This window comes from Aedes albopictus, chromosome 1, assembly GCF_035046485.1.
Source record: "Aedes albopictus strain Foshan chromosome 1, AalbF5, whole genome shotgun sequence".
In the NCBI taxonomy this organism is placed as follows: domain Eukaryota; kingdom Metazoa; phylum Arthropoda; class Insecta; order Diptera; family Culicidae; genus Aedes; species Aedes albopictus.
In genome coordinates this window covers 325,469,429-325,492,579 of record NC_085136.1, presented here as the reverse complement: position 1 = coordinate 325,492,579, position 23,151 = coordinate 325,469,429, and the positions used below count along the sequence as shown (strand labels likewise).

General features: G+C 40.2%; 1 protein-coding gene and 1 long non-coding RNA gene across 2 annotated transcripts; one reads left to right on the top strand and one right to left on the bottom strand.

The window, feature by feature from the left end:
• Positions 1–143: 143 nt before the first annotated feature.
• LOC109402919 (uncharacterized) lies at positions 144–4,590 on the bottom strand. The gene is made up of 3 exons (XR_009997509.1): positions 4,275–4,590; positions 1,839–2,046; positions 144–1,778 (listed from the first exon to the last, which is right to left on the bottom strand). It is a non-coding gene; the product is annotated as an uncharacterized LOC109402919 (long non-coding RNA).
• A 14,987-nt stretch (positions 4,591–19,577) lies between these two features.
• LOC109416079 (transmembrane protease serine 9-like) lies at positions 19,578–22,924 on the top strand. The gene is made up of 4 exons (XM_019690045.3): positions 19,578–20,550; positions 20,612–20,879; positions 20,935–21,125; positions 21,179–22,924. Exons 1-4 carry the CDS (start codon positions 19,635–19,637, stop codon positions 21,580–21,582), a joined length of 1,779 nt encoding a protein of 592 aa, XP_019545590.3. The 5' UTR covers positions 19,578–19,634; the 3' UTR covers positions 21,583–22,924.
• Positions 22,925–23,151: the final 227 nt, after the last annotated feature.

Here is a 23,151-nt window from a genome sequence, read left to right as displayed (position 1 = left end):
CGGATAACGGTGCTCATTTGCGTGGGCGGGCTGCTGTTATGCCCTACGGAGCGTTTTCGAAAAAAAGACACAAGACCTCTTGGGCCCTTTTCAAATGTTGCTCCAGACTTGACGGATCGAAATCAAGTGTACGGGTCTCGGATGAAATTTCGTCATCGTTCGTAACCTTAGACGGTTTAAAGCAGGGCGATGTTCTTTTTTTCGCATACCGAAATTACCAAGAGTTCTGATAAAATAATGTTCTCTACACACTTAAAATATAGTACCGAACTCGGGTTCACATTTAAAACGAATCTAGTCGGTTTCCAACAAAAAATCGAATGATTCGTTTAAAAACCTGTTGTTTACAACAATATTTTGGAATTTAACCGAATTTTCGGCTCCCGTTTGACAACATTGATTATTTTGATGCTGGCTGAACCGAAAAGTACGGTAGCATCGTTGTATGAACGAGTTCGGTTAGCGAAAACCAAAAAAAAAACTCGGTAAAACTTGGAAACGTCATCGGGGTGAATCTCACACCGGATAAAGAAACCGAACAATCCGTTTTCACATGAATTTGATTTCAGCCATGTTTGTTCTTGACTTGATTAGTTCCTGGGTTAGTTATCAAAAGAAAATAAGATGTTTTTGCTTTGTGAAAATTGGAAAGAGGCCTTTCAGAGGCAACAAAAGTTGATTAATACCTGGTAAGTATTTTTTTTTTTCAATAATCCAACAGAACATTAATGCTTATCTGTGTTTTAGCCCGAGGATACGTACGGGAAACTTCATTGAAGGTTGACTCTTCCTTCAGGAACCTTTCATGGTGCAGTTAGCAAGAACATGTCACATATCGTGAAGATTGTGGTGTACTGCTTCCAGAAAAGCAAGTGAAAAGCCAGGAAGCTGCGAAAGCTTGCTTTAAAATACCCCGGATAAGAAGTGTGCGTAATAAAAGAACAATTAAATAAGTAATAAAATGTATTTTGCTAAAAACTTGGCTAGGCTTTTTTCTAGACGAAAGAAAATTTTGGTTTTTATTAAGCTCTGTTAAAAAGAACCGATTTCCAGTTTATTTGACAGAGTTCGGTAGAATGGATAGATCATAGAAACTAACCGAAATTCGGTTGTTCGTTCTTGTCAACCGACTTTTTTCGGTAGGTTTGACAGATCGATGCTTCGAAAAGGTATACCGAAGACTCGGTTGCTTTTTCTTGAACCGAGTGAACTACCGAACGTTCAGCAGATAAAAACTCGGTTGAAAATCAACCGAGTTCGGTACTATGTTCTGTACATTATATTTTTTTGGGCAATTCAAGATTAAGATCATTTTTAATACCTCCAATTTTTTTTTGTTATAACACAGCTTATAGAAAACTAGGGTACAATCGTGCTTAGAATCCACTCCATATAGCTAGCCACCCGAGTGTACACTTCAGGTACATCGCTAAGTTCACACCGGGCTGAACCGATTGAGACTATTCCGTATTGTACGAAGCGTTCTCCATTATTATGCGAGACACTGTTTCCCAAAGGTGCTCCGGCGCTTCCACGGCAAATTTGATCTGATCCCTCTGTGCATATCTGCCTCTCACTCAGTTTCATCCTGTTGCTTATTCTGGCAAGTTTCTGCTCACAATCCGTGCTATTGATACGAGAAACAGTCACTTCTAGCAAGGTGTTCGAGCTCGTTGGAGGTGCACCGACGTCCATCTTCCAAGTTGTCACGACGTAGCTTTCAGCGTTTTCTCCATGCAATGCGGTGGTTAAGGGCAAACATATCGCTCGGATGTGATCTTCATGAATTGGAAAAGGTTGTTAATCTCGAAAGAATTACAATAATGGTTTTAGGTTACTTTTCACCGTGACATCTCGATCTAGCCGAATCAGTCCAATGTCATTCTGATACCTTCGTCGGTCGAAATCTGGATGAACCATAACTGAATCAACACCGAATTCCTCGGTCTCCAAACTGGTTGGATCGAGTTTTTCCCCGTTGAATCGTGTTTATAGTAACAGTCAGGATTCCGTGATTGGTCGTACTCGCCAAGAATGACAGTGAGACTAAAATTCAAGAAGTGTTACAATATATCGTCTTAACATTTCTGTTCTGTTCTGTTATTCTGTTCTGTTATAATCAACGCACCCCCTGGCCGTGGCCAATCTGCGTTGTTTCGCTGGGCGATACGTCTACCAGTAGACTTGTATCTGCCCTATGCTAAACCGATTAGCATATCAAGTCCTTTCCACTGATGAGTAGGCTCGAATGTCCCGCCCCTCCCTATAACCCATAGGGGGAAATAAGGAGTTTCCAGTTTCAAGTATTGTATTGATTATGACACCAACTCTTTCTATTCCTTGGGAAAAAAATCACTAGACTTGGATTATCGGACTACTATTAATAATGAACATAATTAAGATACAAGTTTACATAAACAATTTTAAAAGCAGTGTTAGATACTTTAAAGTGAATTGAAAAATGTGAATAAGATAAATTGTAAACTATTATTTATTTTTAAGATAAATTGAGACACTATTTCAATAGTGTCATAAATAAAGGCGCAAACAAACAAATAATTGATATTGAAGTATGCATATTGCATTATCTATTAGCAAAGTAGTAGAAAGAGTTGGGTGCCTTATTATAAAATTGTTGTACTTATCTTGTGTGTTTCGGACCAGTCCCGTTTGTGTTGGATATTAGGACACTTCTTGCTTCAAAACGGTCGTTTCTGGAATGGAAAGAGAATAATTGGCCGCACAACTCAGCAAATGGGCGGCCCGCACATATTAGTATAATGTTGCAATGATTGAAAATAATAGAGTATAATTGTTAATCTATATGAATACTGCTACTAGTTCAGGTTTCTCACCCTCCACGATTCTCTAGATACTATTATAGCGTGTTTGTTGTAAATTTGTTAATAAGTGAAGCCTCCAGTAATTCAAAATTTAATGTAGCGAAGATCTTGAGTGGATAGCATTCATTGATAATGATAGTGATTATTTTAATATGGCTTAACAAAAATTACTATTCAAATATTTTAAATCGGATTCGTCAATAAAATTATTGTTCATAAATAATTAACCATGCGAATAATAACATGATATAAGAGCTCTCGTGTTTCAATTAATGCTGTCATACTATCTACCAAATCTTACAAAGAGGATTGAGGAAGTTATATAGATATTGGTTATATGAAATACTACTAATTACTATACATCTTCAAATGGATAGTGTAACTACAGAGATCTACAGAAGAGTTAGCGGTATTTGTATTATTGAAGTGATATACCCAATGGGTGCCCCAGAAATAAAAATCCATTAATTTGATTCAACTAGGAGTTCGTTCATAAATCATATATACTTCATGAGGAGAGGCAAAGTTGTAACTTCATGCAATTTTGGTTTTGCATGGACAAAACTTTATGAGGGATCGGTCTATATGTTTATGAACGGACTCTAATATATGGATTTGCAGCATAGCTGAGCCTTTCCGTCATAAGACTGACGAAAACCAATAGTTTGTAATGAAATTGTCCGCGTGGATTTGTAGTACTGAATCAATTGCTCGACATGACCCTATGTCTCACATACGATTATGCTAATGACTCATTAAAAGATTAAAATCTGATACTCATCTCATGTTTGTCTTCAAAACCTTGTCATATTTAGAAAATGTATGCTTTTAAGGCTTAGCTCTTAAGCTATCTTAATAATTTTACTATTTACTGACTAGATAGCCAAAGTTAGAATTCACAGAGAATGAGATCATTTATAGTACTACAGCACCATAGGAGATCACTCACACTGCGTTTTCATAGAACGGCATTTTGTTCTACTAATAACAAACAGATGCTACTGATCTCCCTTAGCATAGATCCGCAGCCTAATGCACGCGCCCTGTCGGATTTCATAAGCCTCGGAGCTTATTACCACCTTCAATGGTATTCCCATATACTATCCCACATTATTGTCCCATCAAGGGTCTGACTGGGCTCATAACCCCCCTCAGTGGTAATATTCTCACCAGCTTGGAATTATATTTTCCCGGTACATAAGTGATTTCGACAACATACCGTTACACTATGCCGTAGTATAATTGGAATCACTATATCAGAGGTTTGAATTATCTGATTTTAAAATTTACCATTGAATCTACATTCAGTTCAACCAATCAACACTGCAAAGCACAATGGTCATATGACGAAAATCAATGCTTCCTGGAAGATATAAACCAAGCCCAGGGACAATATATCGTCTTAACATTTCAAAATAAAACCATGCTCACGGTTGACGTCGTGGATAATTCAAGCAATGGCCAGCCGTCAGTACGTAGCGTGTGTTGATTAGTGTGCCAATGCAAGCGTCCACGCTGCCTCTGCTGGTGTTATACCGTAGGATGGCCATCCAGGGATACTTGGCCACTTCAGTTCCAGCATACCCTCCACCGTCGGCGGTTACACTGGATCCACAATCTGAAGGCAGTAGATTCGACTTGCTCTCGGGAATCCCTTGGATTTCGCCTACACTGATAAGTAATGCAAACACCAAAGTAAGTGGACTTTTACTGATTCTCATTGTAATTAGATGTGATCGCATCGAATCGCAAATCGCAACTGTTGATAGCGAGTGATCGAGCAAGCTTTAAATGATGCAGTAGTTGAATAGCTGAGTGACAATGTAACTTTTTTCTTGTAGTATACAGATTATTGAACAAAGTGATACAGATTTTTCAAAAAATCATCTGGCAGCCCTGGTCGAGACAATTACAGAACATAACATAACATATTGCTTTTTTCACTGAAAATTTTCCTTGCTTCGCTGAACAACATGACGTTTTCTTCCAGCGAAGGCTTACGCGATACAGAAAACCGCTGAATTTCACACTAACACTGCAGAAAATCTGTCAACAATAACTCAATACACATGCATTTTCAGCGAAAAGATCTATTTGCGTGACAACAATCCACTCCCATGACTACCGGCGGCCGCCGTCAAATATCAGGATTGCCAACTGTCCGGCGACTGCTGTCAGTTTTCTTTGTCGCCGAATCTGGCGCTGGGTCTTCGGCGCGGAAACCCAAAGGTGGGAATAAAATTTTGGGGTTTGCGCGCAATATACGGTTTCTTCCACAGATGTTTTAGATGTAATTTTGCGAAACATCATAAACAAAGATTACACAGTTACTGCATTAGCTGATTGACTCGATTCCCGTTCGTTATAGGAACTACTCGAAATAAAAATGTCCTTGAATTCCTTGGGCATAGAGTACCTTCTTCGTGTCTGCCATGCGATATACACAACTGAGAAATAGGCTTTGTCCCAGTGCGCCAAGAAGAAGAAGAAGTGAAATATAAATACAACTAAATGAATAATTAAACTTCAGAATCCAAACGCAATAACACAGAAGCTCGACCAGACGAGAAGGATCTATTTTCAAATGTATACGACGGAAGTAGTCATACACATAAATTATCAGTAACGTGTAATCAGACATGGGAAGTCCCTGCAAAACATAAACAAACGTGGAAACCGGCAAGGTTTCTAAAAGACGTACAGCTGATAGGGATCCAGCTATTTTTTTTTCATTTATTTAGCATTAAATTATTATCATAATAAAACTGAGTCAACAATTCCTCACCACCACGCTCACTTGGTGGCTGAAGTTCTCCATTCTCGTCTGCTCTGCGTCCCACATTTGCCAGATCGTTCTGGCACCTGGTCCGCGAACCTTGCACGGTGTGCCATCCAGGTCTTTTTGTACCATCCGGATCTCTTGCGAACACCAGTTATGCAGGGTTGTTGTCCAGCATTTTCCCAACATATCCTCCCAAGTAACATTTTTACGATCAATTAGGCTTGTGGAGGTTTTGAGAATCGTCATAAAGCGAAATACCTTTTATGTTGGTTTTAAGATGGCTCTAAAAACTTCTGATAGTCTAAAACACATCGTTTTGCTGTACACCGTCGAAGATCGTCGTTAGCACGCGTCGCTTGAAAACTCTGAGTGGTTGCTGGTCCTCTTCGTGCATGCAGAGCGTTAATGATTAATCATAAATTTAATCATGATTAATGATTAATGATTAAGATTAATCAAAAATCATCAATCATAATCAAAAAAAATTCTCATTTAATCATTAATCATTAATCTTAATCACACTTATTTCGCAATTTAATCATTAATCTGTAATCATAATCATAAGAAAAAATGTTAATCAATCATTAATCATTCATCACCAAAAAATGATTCATCACATAAAATATATTATTCAATTAAAATTGGTGCAAATGCTGTTCTAAATATTATAATTTATGATTCTTCTTTCAAAAATCTCCCAGACAGAGTTACCTTTAACTATTGAAACTTCAAAAATATTTTAAACAACAAATATATTTTAATCACTTCTAGTTTTTTGTGATTGATTAATCATGATTAATCATGATTTTTAATCAATGAGTCATTTTTAATCATTAATCATAATCAATAATCACAGATAAAACCAAATTTAATCATTAATCATAATCTTTAATCATCCTTAAAATCAAATTAATCATTAATCATAATCAATAATCACCGAAATAAAAATTTTAATCATCAATGATTAATCATGATTAAATTTTTAGTTAATCATGAACGCCCTGGTGCATGGTCCATGTATCGCGTTCGTAGTTGTCCACTGGTTTGATAAATGTTATAAGCCGAAAGATTACTAAAGGAAGAATCCTTAGGAAAGGATTCTTCCTCTAGTAATCTTTAGGCTTATAACGTATAGGAAGAGTTTCTAGAAAAATCCTCAAAAGGAACTCTGGAGATATCCTTCAAAAAATCCATTGGAGAATCCATTGGATGAATTTGAGGAGAAATCAGTAGCAGAGTTACTGCAGTGATCCTAGAAAGAATACCAGGAAGAATTCTCATAAGAATTAGCGGAAGAATGCAAGGAAGAATGTAAAAAAGAACTAACGGAACCCTTTTGCGAACTACCAGAGAATAATGCTTAGAAGAATTTCATTGAGAATCCTTGGAATGAGCTATTGGAATATCTTAGGAAGAAATTCCGTAGGAATCCTTGGAAGAATTATTGAAGAATTTTCAAAAAAATCTTGGAAAAAATATGCAGAATCCATTGAAAGAAATCCTGGTAATATGGTCAGAATTTCTGCACGAATCCTTGGAAGAATTTTTGCATCCATCACTACATGAATTTCTGAATTAATTATCTGAAAAATCCCAGGACAGGAGGAGTCCACGGAAGAGTTCCTTGGGAAATATTGCAAAGAGCTGCTAAAATCTAAAGGTATTTTCAAAAAAGAAAAAAATCCGGATCAAATCTTTTGCACGGTCCTAGCACAGATATCTGAAAAACCTTTCAAAATGCAGTTGCAAACAAAAAATCTTTTCTTTAGTATTTGTTTCGCTCTATCGTGGCTTCATAATTGTGAAATTTCATCTTAGAGGTGAACTAGAAAATCTCTCAACTCGATAGCTTTCAGGATTATTTAAGTATTTAAGTATAACTTTGAGCAATTGAAAGCAAAGTGCGTTTAATTGACAAATTGAGAGATACATTTGTGAAAAAAATGCCACTTTTTTGGTGGGATCCGAACCCACGACTCCGTATCGTTATTGCGGCACTTTAAAAAACTAAGCAACAGAATAAGTTACGATTCTACGGAATAGAAAGTCAAACTGGGTTCAAAGCGCCTGTTCTGTGGCTTAGTTGGTTATAGCGAGTTCTTCCTTACATTAATCAAACTTTTTTTTCTGGAGTTTAGCCGAATTTAAGTTCCGGCCCTGATGATTACGTATTTGTGCCCATAAATAGCTCCTTCCGTGATTTTTCCGGTGTTCTGTCGGGATCTCTGAGAGTTGTTCCTGAAATTTCTACCAGAGTTTCTACCAGCATTTCTGCAGGAGTTTTTACGGGGTCTCTGCAGGAGTACCTCCCGGGACGTTTTATAGAGCTTTCCCAGACATGTTTTCAGATTTTCTCGCTGGATTCCTCCCGAAGATCCTTCCAAAACTTATACAAAGTTCCTTCAATTTCTCTTAATGGTTTTCCTGGATATTCAGCAGGCTTGGAACTATCTGATAACGGCGACATTGGTTCGAGATTCGTCCGCTAGGCGGCACCAGTGTCAAAAAAGTTTAAACCTCTATATTTCAGAATCCTGATCAGATAGAATGTTGATGTGTCCGGCAAAGATGTTCAACAAGCTATAAACTATCTGACATTTTTTGTAATTTTAACGATAGGATCTAATATTCTAACACGTGTATCTCAAGACCCTCGACTCTCGACTTTAGTTCGAGATTCATGAATTGCTCTACAGATTCCACTAATGATTTGTTTAGGGATTCCTCCAGGGATATGCCCAGGGATTCGTCTAGGAATCCATTCAGGGATTTTCCCAGGAATTTCTCAAGGGATTGCTCCAAGACTTTCTTCAGGGATTCCTCTAGATATTCCACGAGGGATTTATTAGGGAATTCTTCTGGGGATTCCTCTAGAGGTTTTACAAGGGGCGCAGCCAGGGTTTCCTTCAGGAAACCCTTTCCATCAAATATATATCCAGAAATTCCTGTAGGAACTATTTCAGGTATTCTTCTGGAGATTCTTCCAAAACTTCACCAGAAATACCTCTACAAATTTCACCAGCAAATCACCCAGGAATGCTTGTAATATTTATTTTCAGGTATACCACCACGTCTTCCTCCAGGAAACCCACAAAGGATTTATCCAAGAATTCTTCTGGGGAGAGAATTCTGTTTGAACAGGGTTTCCCAAAAGGACTTTTTATGCACTTACTTAATAATTCCACAAGGAATTCATCCAAGGGGTTTATCCAAGCGTTGCTTCAGGAATTTTGCCAGGGATTGCAGGCTTTTCCAGATCTCTCCATGGATTTCTCTCGGGATTCCATCAGTTATTCCTCTAGGCATTTTCTCAGACATCCTCTTCAAGATCTTCGGCAAAGAATTCCACTAGAGATTCCACCCGAAATTCTACCAGAGATTTACACAGGAGTTCCTCTAGGGATTTTTCCGTGGATTTTCTTGGGGGTATCTCCATAGATTTCTCTGGGAATACCACCAAGAGTTTGTCCTGGAATTCCTCTATGGTTTATCCAGGGATTCTTCCAGAAACTGCTTCAGAAATTCCTTCAGTAGTTCCTCTAGTAGGGATCCCTCCAGGAAATGCTCCGATAATATCTCCAAATTATGCCAGCAATTTCTCTAGGAATCTCGGTAGAAGTTTCACCTTGGTTTCAAGTAAGGATTTTTCCTGGAATTTGGCCAGGAACTTCTCTAAGGATTTTTCTGAAACTGCATCATTATAGCTTTTTTTAACTAGTTCATTTATTTGAGACTCAATCGCCCATCATTATAGCTTCTTGTAGATTGAGATTTTGTGGTATGAACGATTTTGACACAAAAGTAATAACTATTTGTGTGCTTTTCCGAAGGTGAAAAATGTATGTCATCACCAGGTAGTGGTCGGAGTCGATGTTAGCGCACCGATAGGTCCTGACGTCGATAATGTCGGAGAAGTGGCGTCCATCAATCAGAACGTGATCGATTTGCGATTTCGTCTGCTGTGGTGATCGCCACTCGCCAGGTGTAACGATAAGGGAGGCTGTTTTGGAAGAAGGTACTACGAATGGCCATGTTCAGAGAGGCGGCGAAACTAATAAGTCGTTGGCCGGTTTCGTTCGTCAGCTGGTGGGCGCGGAACTTGTCAAACATCGGTCGGAATTCCTGTAACATTCTTGAATCGCTCCTGAAACGCTTCTGAAACTTTTTGAAACGCACTTGAGTCCCCCCTGAAGCATCTCTAAAACCTCTCAGTTTTACGGTACAGTTACTAAGATAATATTGTGTGGGTGACTTAAGTGAAGCGAAAAAGTTATGGCAGCCAAGTTTTGTTTTAGGGTATGCCAGTGTTCAGCAAATGAAATAAATGTTTGCGTGGATTTTCTGCATACCAAGCATCGTATTTCACAACCACAGAGAAAGATTTTTTCGTTGCACTGTGATGGTGTTTTATGATCTGGTTGGCAAAACTATTATTTAAAACTTTCTGCTCTATCGTACATCGAATACATGATTTGATTTGGATTGCGAAGAATTTGACTGACTTTTCGAATAAAAACCTACGGTCAAATCATAATTATTGACCATCCTATGTACCATAGTGTCACATAGAAGGTGTGCAGGGAATCGAATTCAGGCTGTGCCCAAAATAGACGTGGACTAGACGGAAACAGAATTCGAGGGACAATTATTCATTCTTATTATTTCAAGAAAAATGGTAGTTCCTTTAAAATATTTTTTTTTACATGATATGGAAGCTAATTTATAAATTAGTAATTTATATCAAATTGGCCATGAGGCGTTAAGCGAGGTACAAGAATAAATTCGATCATTATTGGTCGGTGCTTAGATAGACGGGAATTGAATAAAAACCGTTTCGTTTCGTTAAGTATATCCTTACGCACGATGTTTTATTTTAATTCGAGAACTATATTTTCTTCAAAATAGAGAATATAAAAATGTTCTGTTCATTTTGAGCGTTTCGAAAGTGCAAAACATATGCTGGCACTGGGCGTACATATTATAATAATCATTGGCGTTTCTAGAATTTTTTTCCTAGGGGGTGCCAGTTTTAGTGGCAACCAGCTTTTGTCTTTTTTTTGTAAAGGGAAATACCGATCCTCCCTCAATTTCTTAGTATAATGATATACTGCGTCGCGGGAAAAATAAGCCCGTAAATTTAAACGCACTGTATTTTAAAGAAGTTTTTTTTTTGAAAATCCGATCGGTATTGTACTGATTTAACACTTTCTCCGCCATGTGAGGTTTAAAAACTTGATTGCGTATAATACATGGAATTTGCATTTTCCGTTTGAACTTAACAATCATCGCGACAACCCCTTTTTTGTGGATTGAAAACAATCAGGTTCGTAAGAATACATTTTCAGAGCAATTATTGGAAGTGTAAATCTCGGAAACTCTTTGTTTTATTGCATAATAACAACCCTTATAGAAACAGTTTTCATGAACAATTGTGAGAGTTATAAATATTTAAAATTGCAAAATCCTGATATATTTGCATTTTTGGTTTGACCACAATATTTATGGCGATAGAGTTTTTGTTTCATTAGTTGAACACTACCACGTGGACATGAGCATTAGACTGGGTCAACCAAGTCGATTTTTCGGAACAAAGCTTTTTCGATTCACTTTAGCGTCCAACGTAACGGTGCAAAATTTCGGAGCGGTTGGTTGCTTCCCCGTATTCCGCATTGCGATTGAAATTTGTATGGAATTTAGTATGGGAAAACGTGCTTTTTTGCATTTTTCTCATAGATTGAATTTTTCGTCGTAAACAATCTAACCAACGATGGTAAAGTATAGCCTAGGATATGCCGAAAAACTTTTCCAAAGACCGAAAAGTGATCCGATACTTCTGAAAAAAGTTATAACGTACAGATTTCCCAGTGGTGCTTAACATTTAACATGTAAAGGAATAACATCAATAATAAAATGTCAATTTTTGGCCTAATACCAGGCGAATAACTTTTTTCACAAGCGTCGGATCACTTTGCGGTTTTCGGCAAAGTTTTTCGGCATATCCTAGGCTATACTTTAACGTCATTAGTTACATGGTATTGGTCAAAAGAATTCAACTTATGAGTAAAATGCAAAAAAGTACGTTTTCCCATACTAACTTCCATACAAATTTCAATCGCAATGTGGAATAAAGGGACGCAACCAATCGCTCCCAAATTTTGCACACTTGTTTTAGACGCTAATATAGGTTAAAAAAGCTTTGTTCCGGGTTGATACGATCAAATTTAAAGTTTCTCCATACAACGTTGACCCACTCTGACCATGCTTTTACAGAGAAAATGTGAGTATGATTCCCAAAACTACAAAATTTGGACTCGATTATCCTTAGTTCCGTTCTGAAGCTTCACGAACATATTATCAATCCAGTTGAAACCTGGAATTTGGCGCGATCGAATTTTTATTATTTTGACTAGATTGATAATATATCTGGTGAAGCTGAAAGTCAAGCCAAACTTACGTAAAACCAACAGTGTAGTAATCAGTCAAAATTTCAGCTTCGTTCACTTGGATAATCTATTCTGGTTTATACAAGAAATTTGTGTTCTCGCTCGGCAAAATGTTATTTTGGTAATTCCTCAGGGAATGTTTCCGGCAATTTATTTGGAAATTGTTTATCAATTTATTTCAATTAATACTTCTTTTGGAAATCTCATTAATTTCTTTGGATTTGGCAAACTTCTTCGGTAATATCTTCGGATCCCCTTCGGAAATTTCTATAAACAATTATTTGGTAATATGTTTGGAATTTTGTACATAGCACGCATCCTTTGAAAATTTCATTGCCAATTACTTTGGAAATTTCTTTGGTAATTCCGTTAGGAGTTTATTTGCCTTTTTTATTTCATTGGAAATGTTTTCTCGAGAGTTCCTTCGCGATTTTTTTAATAGTGTTTCAAGCATTTTTTTTTTGTTAATGTCAGTAATTTTATTGATATTTGCTTTTTAAAATTATCCAATTACTCTTCAGGCAATTCCTTTGGAAATCCTTTTAGTGAATCCTTTGGTAGTTCATTCAACAAAGATTCTGGGAACTTCCTCACAATTTTTTGTTTGGAAATGTCTTCGGCAAGTACAGTCAACTTTCGTTCGTTGCACTGAGCTCTTAGCCCAGCTATTCATTTATTTAGTTAACATCAAATTCATGATAATACTGAATCAACAATTTGCCGCCATAATACTCGATTCGCAGCTGCAGCTCTCCAACGTCGGTCACGCCCAACATTCGCCAGATCACGCTCCACCTGGTCCGCCCATCGTGCTCTCTGCGCTCCACGCCTTCTTGTACCAACCGGCTGGTTAGCAAACACCAACTTTGCAGGGTTGTTGTCCGGCATTTTTGCAACATGCCCTGCCCATCGTATCCTTCCGGCTTTGGCCACTTTCTGGATGTTGGGTTCGCCGTAAAGTGCAACGAGCTCGTGGTTCATCCTTCTCCGCCACACACCGTTCTCCTGCACGCCGCCGAAGATCGTCCTCCGAGTGCTTGCAGGTCCTCCTCGAGCATCGTCCATGTCTCGTGTCCGTAGAGAACCACCGGTCTTATTAACGTCTTGTACATGGTACATTTGGTGCGGGGGTGAATCTTTTTTGACCGCAGATTCTTCTGGAGCCCATAGTAGGCACGACTTCCACTGATGATGCGCCTTCGTATTTCACGGCTCACGTTATTGTCAGCCGTTAGCAAGGAACCGAGGTAGACGAATTCTTCTACCACCTCGAAAGTATCCCCGTCTATCGTAACATTGCTGCCAAGGCTTGTCCTGTCTCGCTCAGTCCCTCCTACCAGCATGTACTTTGTCTTAGCTGCATTCACCACCAGCCCGACCTTTGCTGCTTCGCGTTTCAGGCGGGTGTACAGTTCTGCCACCGTTCCAAGTGTTCTAGCAATAATATCCATGTCATCCGCAAAACAGACAAATTGGCCGGATTTCGTGAAGATCGTACCCCGGCTGTTGACCCCGGCTCGTCGCATAAAACCTTCCAGGGCGATGTTGAATAGTAGGCAGGAAAGTCCATCACCTTGTCGTAGTCCCCGTCGAGATTCGAATGAACTGGAATCCTTACGCTGTTCTGCACACCGTCCATCGTTGCTCTTATCAGTCTGGTACGCTTCCCGGGAAAGCTGTTCTCGTCCATGATTTTCCATAACTCTGTGCGGTCGATACTGTCGTATGCCGCGTCGAAGTCGATGAACGGTGGTGCGTTGGGACCTGGTATTCACGGCTTTTCTGGAGGATTTTCCGTACGGTGAAGATCTGGTCCGATGTTGACCGGCCGTCGATGAAACCGGCTTGGTAACCTCCCACGAACTCATTTACTTTAGGTGAAAGACGACGGAAGATGATCTGAGATAGCACTTTGTAGGCGGCATTCAAAATGGTGATCGCTCGAAAGTTCTCACACATTAACTTGTCGCCTTTCTTGTGGATGGGACAGATTATCCCTTCCTTCCACTCCTCCGGTAGCTGTTCGGTTTCCCAGATCTTGACTACTACTACGTCCTTACCAACCGCTTTGTTGTTTTTGAGCTGGTGGATGGCATCCTTAACTTCCCTCAGCGTGGGAGTTGGTTCGTTCCCGTCCTCTGCTGCACCAACATAGTCATTTCCTCCGCTGCCTTGGTCCTTCGTGCCTACATTCTCTTCGCCATTCAGGTGCTCGTCGAAGTGCTGCTTCCACCTTTCGATCACCTCACGTTTGTCCGTCAGGAGGCTCCCGTCCTTATTCCTGCAGATTTCGGCTTGCGGCACGTAGCCTTTACGGGATGCGTTGAGCTTCTGGTAGAACTTACGTGTTTCTTGTGAACGGCACAGCAGTTCCATTTCCTCGCACTCCGCTTCCTCCAGGCGGCACTTTTTTTTCCCGAAGAGACGGGTCTGCTGCTTCCGCTTCTGTCTGTATCGCTCCACATTCTGTCGGGTTCCATGCTGCAGCATTACCACCCGCGCTGCATCCTTCTCCTCCAGAACCGCTCTGCACTCCTCGTCGAACCAATCGTTTCGTCGACTCCGTTCTACGTACCCGATAGTGCTCTCGGCTGCGTTGTTGATGGCTGCTTTGACTGTACTCCAGCAGTCCTCTAGAGGGACCACATCGAGCACACCCTCGTCCGTCAACGCTGCCTCGAGATTCTGCGCGTATGCGGTGGCGATATCCGGTTGCTTCAGTCGCTCTAGATAGTACCGGGGTGGCCGCCGGTACTGTACATTGTTAATAACGGAGAGTTTTGGGCGCAGTTCAACCATCACCAGGTAGTGATCACTGATCAGAGTCGATATTAGCGCCACGATAGGTCCTGACGTCGATAATGTCGGAGAAGTGCCGTCCATCAATCAGAACGTGGTCGATTTGTGATTCCGATTGTTGTGGTGATCTCCAGGTGTAACGATACGGGAGGCTGTGCTGGAAGAAGGTGCTACGAATGGCCATGTTCTTGGAGGCGGCGAAATCGATGAGGCGTAGGACATTTTCGTTCGTCAGCTGGTGGGCGCTGAACTTTCCAATCGTCGGTCTACATTCCTCCTCCTGGCCTACCTGAGCGTTTAGATCCCCTATGATGATCTTGACGTCGTGGTTTGGGCAGCGGTCGTACTCACGTTCGAGCTGCGCGTAAAATGCGTCTTTGTCATCATCAGTGCTTCCGGAGTGAGGGCTGTGCACGTTTATTATGCTAATGTTGAAGAATCGGCCCTTGATCCTCAATCTGCACATTCTTTCGTTGATCGGCCACCAACCGATCACGCGCCTCTGCATGTCGCTTATCACTATAAAAGCTGTTCCCAACTCACGTGTGTTGCCGCAACTCTTGTAGATGGTATGATTACCTCTAAACGTTCGCACCATGGATCCTGTCCAACACACCTCCTGCAGCGCTATGATTCCGAACCCGCGGTTCTTCAGTATATCGGCGAGTATGCGGGTGCTCCCGATGAAGTTGAGAGATCTGCAATTCCACGTACCGAGTTTCCAATCGCAAGTCCCTTTTCGTCGCTGTGGTCGTCGCCATTGGTATCGGTTCGCATTCTTCTCTTTTTGATTTTCCGGTGCTAGTCTTTTTTACGGCTGGCTCGCAGGGCCTGACACCAACCCACTAACCCAGGGAGCTGGGCTTATCTTCCCGGAAGCTACGGGTTCTGCATTGGCATTTCCTCCAACTACAGTGCTAAATAGCTAGGCGCAAGCGCCAGCCCTCGCCGGAGGTGGTGTTTTTAATGGGCGCCTAGGAGATAATATATTACCTGAGCTTCCACCCCAAAGACTTTCACTATCTGGGCTGAGTTTTCTGCTGTCAAATAAGCTCTAACAATATAAATTCAGGGCTACTACTATCCTTCGCAAATCGCGCTTCACTTAAAAAGTGACGTTTGACTTCGTTTTAGTTGGACTATAGCCCACGTAATGGGCGCCCAGTTAAAGCGAAGCCCACCTAAACGTTGCCCAACGAACGAAAGTTGACGGTAATTCTACTTTTTAATTGGGATTTTCGTCGATATTTTGGACTTTCATTATCTATGCCATTCAGTATTCCTTCGCCAATTCCTTCGAAAACTCCTTCGGAAATTCTGTAATAAATCGCTTCTATAATTTTAATGATAATCTTAAGACAATTCCTTCAGTAAATATGTAAGAAATACTCTTCGGCAGATGATTTCGGAATATCTTCCGCAATTCCGATGCTACTTGCATTGAGAAATTTATTTGGGAATTTCATCAGCAATTCCTTTGGAAATTTTGGAAACTTCGATTATTACTTTAAGAAATTCTTCGGTAATTCTTTTGGAAATCGATTCGCCAAATTTCTTAGAGATTTCCTTCGGGAAATCATTTGAAAAAATCTTTGGCGGTACTTTAAAAATTCTGTCACGGTGATTCTACGGCAATTACTTTTGGAATTCTTCTAAACTTTCTTCAGAAATTCCTTTGATGATTTCGAAGCATTCTTTGAAAATTTCTTCGATTTTTTTGTGAATATTTGTGGAAATTTTTATTTTGAGGTTTGGCCAATTTCTTTGAAAAGCCTTAATATTTTCTTCCGGAATTCCTCTGGAATAAGAATTCTTCTTGCAACTACTTTGAAAGTTCTAAGGTAATTTTGATGGTTTTTTTCCGGCAATTGCTTTGGGAATTTGTCAGCAAGGTTTTCGTGAATTTCAAAGGATATTCTTTGTGCAAGTCCAGTTTAGAATTTCTGAATTTCCAGTTCAGCGATTTTCGAAAGCAATATATATAAATACAATAAGAGAATAACAAAAATAATCACGATTAAATTGCCTTAAAAAATTGCAAAATGAATGAAAAAGAAATTGCTGAAATAATTTCAGAGGAATAGCCATTGAAATTATAGAAAATAAATCCAAAGAATTTGCTGATTTACCACAGAAATTTGCAACAAAAAAAAAAAACAATCATGCTGAAGGAACCCTCAAGGCAATGACCATACTGTGGTCTAGCAAATACGGAGTCGTGGGTTCAAATACCACCAGAACGCGTTTTTTTTCACAAAGTCATCTCTCAATTTTTCAATTAGCAACATTCGGTGCCTTCTAATCAATTAGATTTTCCCGTTCATTCCTATAGGATTTCACTAGAGAGTTGTCCAGTAATATCTCCTAGGATTTCTCTGGAAATTCCCACTATTCTCGAAATTCGTTAAGGAATTCCTACAGAGATTTCTGTTGGGATTCCTTCAGCTGGAATTTGTTGAAGAAGGCAAAGAGGAGTTCTAGAAGTAATACCATGCTTGATTTCTAGAGTAATCCATGATTAAAACTCTAGAGGAATTCTTGGTTGAGTCTTTAGAAAAAAATCCCTGAAAAAATCGAAGGCATTTTTGGAAGTATCCTAGGAAAACTTCCTAGAAGAATTCCAGCAAGAATGCCTGTAGAAGTATCACAGTAAGAACTTCTGGAGGAGACCTAGGAGGCATGCCTGAAACATTAGAAGCAGCAGAAATAGCTTATGAATTCTGAAGTACCACAGTTGGAATTTTTGGAGGAAGAATAACTGGAAGAACCGCAGGAATTGCTTGAGGAATCCCAGCTGGAATATCTGAAGGAATTCCTAGAATTCCGGGAGGTACCGTAATCCGGGGTCAAATTGATCACTTTAAAACAACTTTTGCGGATAACATCAGTGACAATTCAAATATTGCCAAAAGAATTTCTGTAAAACCAGTACAAATCTTATATTTTGACGTTTTTCGTTGAGAAAATGTGAATTACTTAAAAGGTGACCCATCTTGCCCCGCACTTTTTTCACGGTGCAAAATCGATCACTTTTTAAAACTGCTCGTTTAACATCATATTTTGTATTTTATGAACTTTTTATCGACTTTTAGCATAGCTAACTAGTGTATTAAAGAGTAGCGGACGAATACAAACCAATACGATTTGTATTTACAAAGTTATGGTGATCTATCCTTATGCGACCCATCTTGCCCCGCCCCACCCTACATTGCAAATTTCTAAAAAACTAAGGCAAAACTAACATTTAAAAAAAAAAAAGTCTACACTTATCTCTAGACATCTACGAACCAGGAGACGTAAACAGTTTAGGATCATTGCGACGCCTTAGAGTTCCTAGTATGGGATTACAATGTAGTACCAGAATGATCAATTTCACCCCGCTGATCAATTTGACCCTGGTTTACGGTATCATAGAAGAATTTTCTAGATAAATCCTTGAATCCGGAATGTCGGGGATATCCTAAGAGAAGTTTCTCTAACAAATGCTTGGAGGAATACCTAAGTTCTCCTTGAATTAATCGGTAGAAGTATACTGGAGAAATCTCTAATGGAATCTCAGGAGGAATTCTTGAAGGAATCACAGGAGGAATGCCAGGAGAAATCCCTAGAAGTATTTCTGAAGGAGTTCTAAAGGGAATTGCTTGAAGAATTTCAGCTGAAATTCATAGAGGAGGGTCAATAAAAGTTCCTGGAGAAATCCCCTGTGGAATTTCTGGAGGATAAATCCATGAAGAAATCTCTGGAACAATCACCGAAGGGATTTTCAGATAAATCCCAGAGAGATTTTCCGGAAGAATTTCCAGAAGAACTACCCTAGTAGAATTCCTAAAGGTACCAGAGTGAGATTTTTCAGAGGACGTACATTTATTTGTTCAACATTTTTGGAGAAGTTCTAAGAGAAATTGCTGGAAGAATCTCAGCAGGAGTTGCTTGAGGAATCCTAGCCCGGAGGAAGGCCAATATAACCTTCTGGAGTAATTCCATGAGAAATTTCTGGAAGAATCTCTGAAAAAAATCTCTAAAGGAATTCTTGGAAGAATCACCGGTGAAATTGCTGGATCAATCTCTGCAGAAATTTCTTGTATGTACAACCACATCAAGCAGAAGCAGAATTCTAAGGGAAGTTTATCGAATAAATATCGGGAGGTTATGGATTCCTCCCGATATTTCTTCAATAAACTTCCTTTAGGATTCTGCTTCCTGATGTGGTTGTACATACAAGAAAGGTGGCCTAGAAAAATCATTATTGTATAAATAGAGAGGTATTTCTGGAGGAATCCATGGAGAAGTCTGTTCATTGTTCTTACCAATTTCCAAAACGCCAAAACGTACAACAGGTATATAAGTATTTAATTCCAGGTGTGCTTAAGTTTGGTTCAAATGTGCCATTAATAAATATTGGAATTATTGTGAGAAGTTTTAAATTTTAGGTGCCTGTCAAGGAAAAATTCTACCAAATTTGTTCTAGGGGGTGCCATGCACCCATGGAACCCCCCAAGCTACGCCAATGATAATAATTTCGCAACTTCAACTCTATGAATCAATGTGATGATATCGACCCACAAAGATTTGACTGTATACCAAATTTCCAAATTCCGGCGTGGAACACGTTTGTTGTGCGATTTCAAGTCCCGCTTCAATAAGTCGGCAGCGGTTGTGCCTGCATTGCGAGTATAGGCCCACCAATCGCTCCGAATGAGAGAGATAACTTGAGCTCAAAGAAAAATTCCCCTCTTGAGGCTAACGAGCGGAATTAGGAAAAACAGAATGATAGTAATTCATTCAGAAGCGGTGTGTGCTGCTGCAACCATGATCACTGCGGCAAGTTTGGTGCTGATTGTGTTGGAATTGTCGCTTTTCGGGTCAAATCAAGCCACCGTTGACATAGTGGGGGTCCAGTGTGGAGTTCAACCGATAGGGCCCGAAGAGCTGGCCGAAAAGGAGATCGATGCGCTTCCGGGAGAGTGGCCATGGCATGCGGCGATCTACCAGATCGGACTCAATGGAACCCAATACGTGTGTGGTGGAACGATGATCGATGAACGGTTCATCGTAACCGCAGCGCAGTGTGTTTGTGATCGAGATAGGGGAGTAAAGCTGAGCAACGAAGCGGTCCTGGTGCGATTGGGAGTTTTGAATTTGGGTGCTTCGGTTCAGTTGATGTCGCAGCAGTATTCGGTGGAGGAGATTATTGTTCATCCGATGTTTACACTGGGTGACTATCGAGCGGATATTGCAGTATTGAAGTTGAGCTTGGTGGTACGGTTTAGCTACTATGTTCATCCGGTATGCGTAGACCAAGAAGGTGAATTGCGCGAGTCCCCTGGGACATTTGTTGGTTGGGGCTCGGCTAATGTGACCAGTGATCTCAACGATTTACAACTTCCAATACATAGTGGAAGCGCTTGTCCTTCGATCGACGAAGGAAGCTTTTGTGGAGGATATGCGAACTTTACCTATGTGTGTTCCGGAGACATTGGAGGTGGGATATATACCAATAATATGAAAACTTGGAACCTTGTGGGTATTCTGACTATGCTTGGAGATAAAAATGTCGATAATGAGAAGTGTCGCATTGATGGATATGCTACATTCATAAAAGTCAATAATTACATACCGTGGATTGAGAAGGTGACAAAACTAGAACTGGTGGAGAAGGACGATGATTACAAATTCGTAATACGTAAGTGGTAATGCATTTCGTTTTTATGAGAGCTATTAAAACAATTTCATATTTTCCACAGCAAATGGTATCCCCGCCCAAAAGTGTACAGTAAAGGAAATTGAGGATACAAACTCGAGTTTTAATCATCTTCCACAAGACTGTGGTCGCTACGTGGTTAATCGAATTCTACAGGGCCAAAAGACGGAGTTATTTGAATTTCCCTGGATGGCCATAGTTCGTTATTTGGTGGCTCCCATACATGAATTGGAAAATCTTTGCGTAGGAAGTTTGATCAGCAAACGTTACGTTCTAACGGCGGCACATTGCGTGAAGGAGAGTAAAAAACCGTAAGCGAAACCTTGACTTCAAGTATCAAAAACCTATAATTCGTCTACATTTCAGATACCAAGTGAGATTGGGCGAACATACCATGGATCAAGAAAAAGACTGTCGTCTGGATGAGGATCGAGAATGTGCTCCACCTGTACGGGATTACGGTATAGAATGCATCGTGCAGCACCGGGGCTATAACAAGCGATTACAACAGAACAACATTGCTCTGATCCGCCTAGACCAGGATGTTACGTTCGAAGGTAATTCCATACGTGGTTCACTCTTAACGAACTGATAGCATTCCTCCTTCCAGATCACATCCAACCAATCTGCCTTCCTACTTCACCGCACCTGAAGGCGTTGCAACTACCGCGGTACATCGTAACCGGTTGGGGTGACACGGACGATGGTGACAAATCGATGACCCTACTGAAGACCATGCTGCCTCAGGCTAATCGTTCCGAATGCCAAGCGTGGATGAGCCTACGAGGCCTACAGCTGACAGAGGAACAGCTGTGCGTAGGTGAAACGGATGGAGCGGATACCTGCAAAGGCGATGGAGGAGCCCCTCTCGGGTACAGTGCAAAGTACAATCGAGGAATGCATTTCGTACAGTTCGGTATCGTATCGTTCGGGTCGGGATGTGGAGTGGTGCCTTCGGTTTATACGAGGGTTGCTAGCTATATGGAGTGGATAACGGCTAATATGCAGCCTTGAAAAGGTTAGGAAAATAGTCGAAAACCTACAGAGCTTGCAGTCAGATTGGAGCCAGGGTTATTTGTACACTCCCGCAGAAGAATTGAAGATCAGTTCGAATACTAGAAATAAAAAAAAGATATTTTATTTTATTGACAAAGGAATGAAGAGTATGTTGCGAGAATACTGTTCATGGAACGGTGTATTCTTCAATATAGACTATGCTATATTAGCGTGGTTCAGAAAATTGTTTTTGCTCCACACCGCTTTTTCTATTCATAACCAGAAAGTATGCCTTCTCCCAAAATTTGAGCTCATTTGGTTGAAAATTGAGACTGCACAAGACCTTCAAATTATTACTATGGGGGATTACTATGGGAAAACGATGTTTTTCATTCAATCGACCGTAGCATTTCCCCAAGTGTCCTAGAGGGTTAGTTGACCCTTGATACTTCTAGGCTACTCTATCAGCTATAACTTTGCCGAAGACCGTATTCAAATCGCATACTTAATTAATAAGTTACCGATTTTTATCCAGAACAGAAATTTTTACTCATGTTGGTTTGAACTGTTCGGTGGGCATCACTGCATTTTCCAGTGAAACATAGTAGCCATAATTTTAGTGTGGTATCTTTGGCGCCATATGCAGCAATGTTGCCTGCTGAGAAGCTGGAGGATCACTGTTAAAGTTTCTCCAGTTGGATACAAATTGATTACTGATTAATGAGGTGTCCGATTTGAACGCGGTCTTCGGCGAAGTTGTGTCTGATAGAGTAGCCTAGGAGTACTCTAACCCTCTAGGACACTTGGGGAAACGCTACGGTCGATTGAATGAAAAACATCGTTTTCCCATAGTAGTTCCCATACAAACTTTGAAGGTCTTGTGCAGTCTCAATTTTCAACCAATTGAGCTCAAATTTTGGGAGAAGGCATGGAATCTGGTTATGAATCAAATAAGCAGTATGGAGCAAAAGCGATTTTTTACCGACGCATGCCATAGTATAATTTAGATCGACTGAAGCAGCTTTTTGTTACAAAAACTGCTTAAACTCATCCATGACAAATTTGTTTCAGTGTTATCGACAGTGTAATCGTTTTAGGTTAATATATAGCAAAGTCACACTTTCAGTTATTAAGAGACAATTCTGAAAACCCGAATGACGGTTGTGGTTAAAATATTAATACATTGATATCCCGTTGATGCCAATCGACCATCTTATCAGCACAAATCGTCAACTACCTTTAAATTTGTGCTCGTAAAATTCATCGTGTGACCTTAAGTCCCACGTGAAGAATATAACCGTAACGTATAATTCCTGACAAATACACGTGACATTAGTTAAATCTCAAGCGACTGTACGTTCAAAATATGTTTTGTATTCAAGTAGTTAAGAATCTCACAACCAGAGGGGCGCACATCGTTCATTGTAGGTTTCGTCACCCTGATTCTTCATCGCGATAGCTGTGGACAAGAGTGCTGCTGGAATCAGTAAGTATTTGGTCTAGTCCCACCGCAATAGGAACACCACAGCAATCGTGTTACCAATTGGAACATTGTGCCGACACCAACATTTGGTGGCTCCAGGGAGG

Bases quoted from the DNA above. Each gene is read 5' to 3' on its own strand.
- LOC109416079 (XM_019690045.3), top strand. From the start codon at position 19,635: ATGATAGTAATTCATTCAGAAGCGGTGTGTGCTGCTGCAACCATGATC. The intron at 20,551-20,611 runs GTAAGTGGTAAT...TATTTTCCACAG, and splicing joins TGATTACAAATTCGTAATAC to CAAATGGTATCCCCGCCCAA. The intron at 21,126-21,178 runs GTAATTCCATAC...TCCTCCTTCCAG, and splicing joins CCAGGATGTTACGTTCGAAG to ATCACATCCAACCAATCTGC.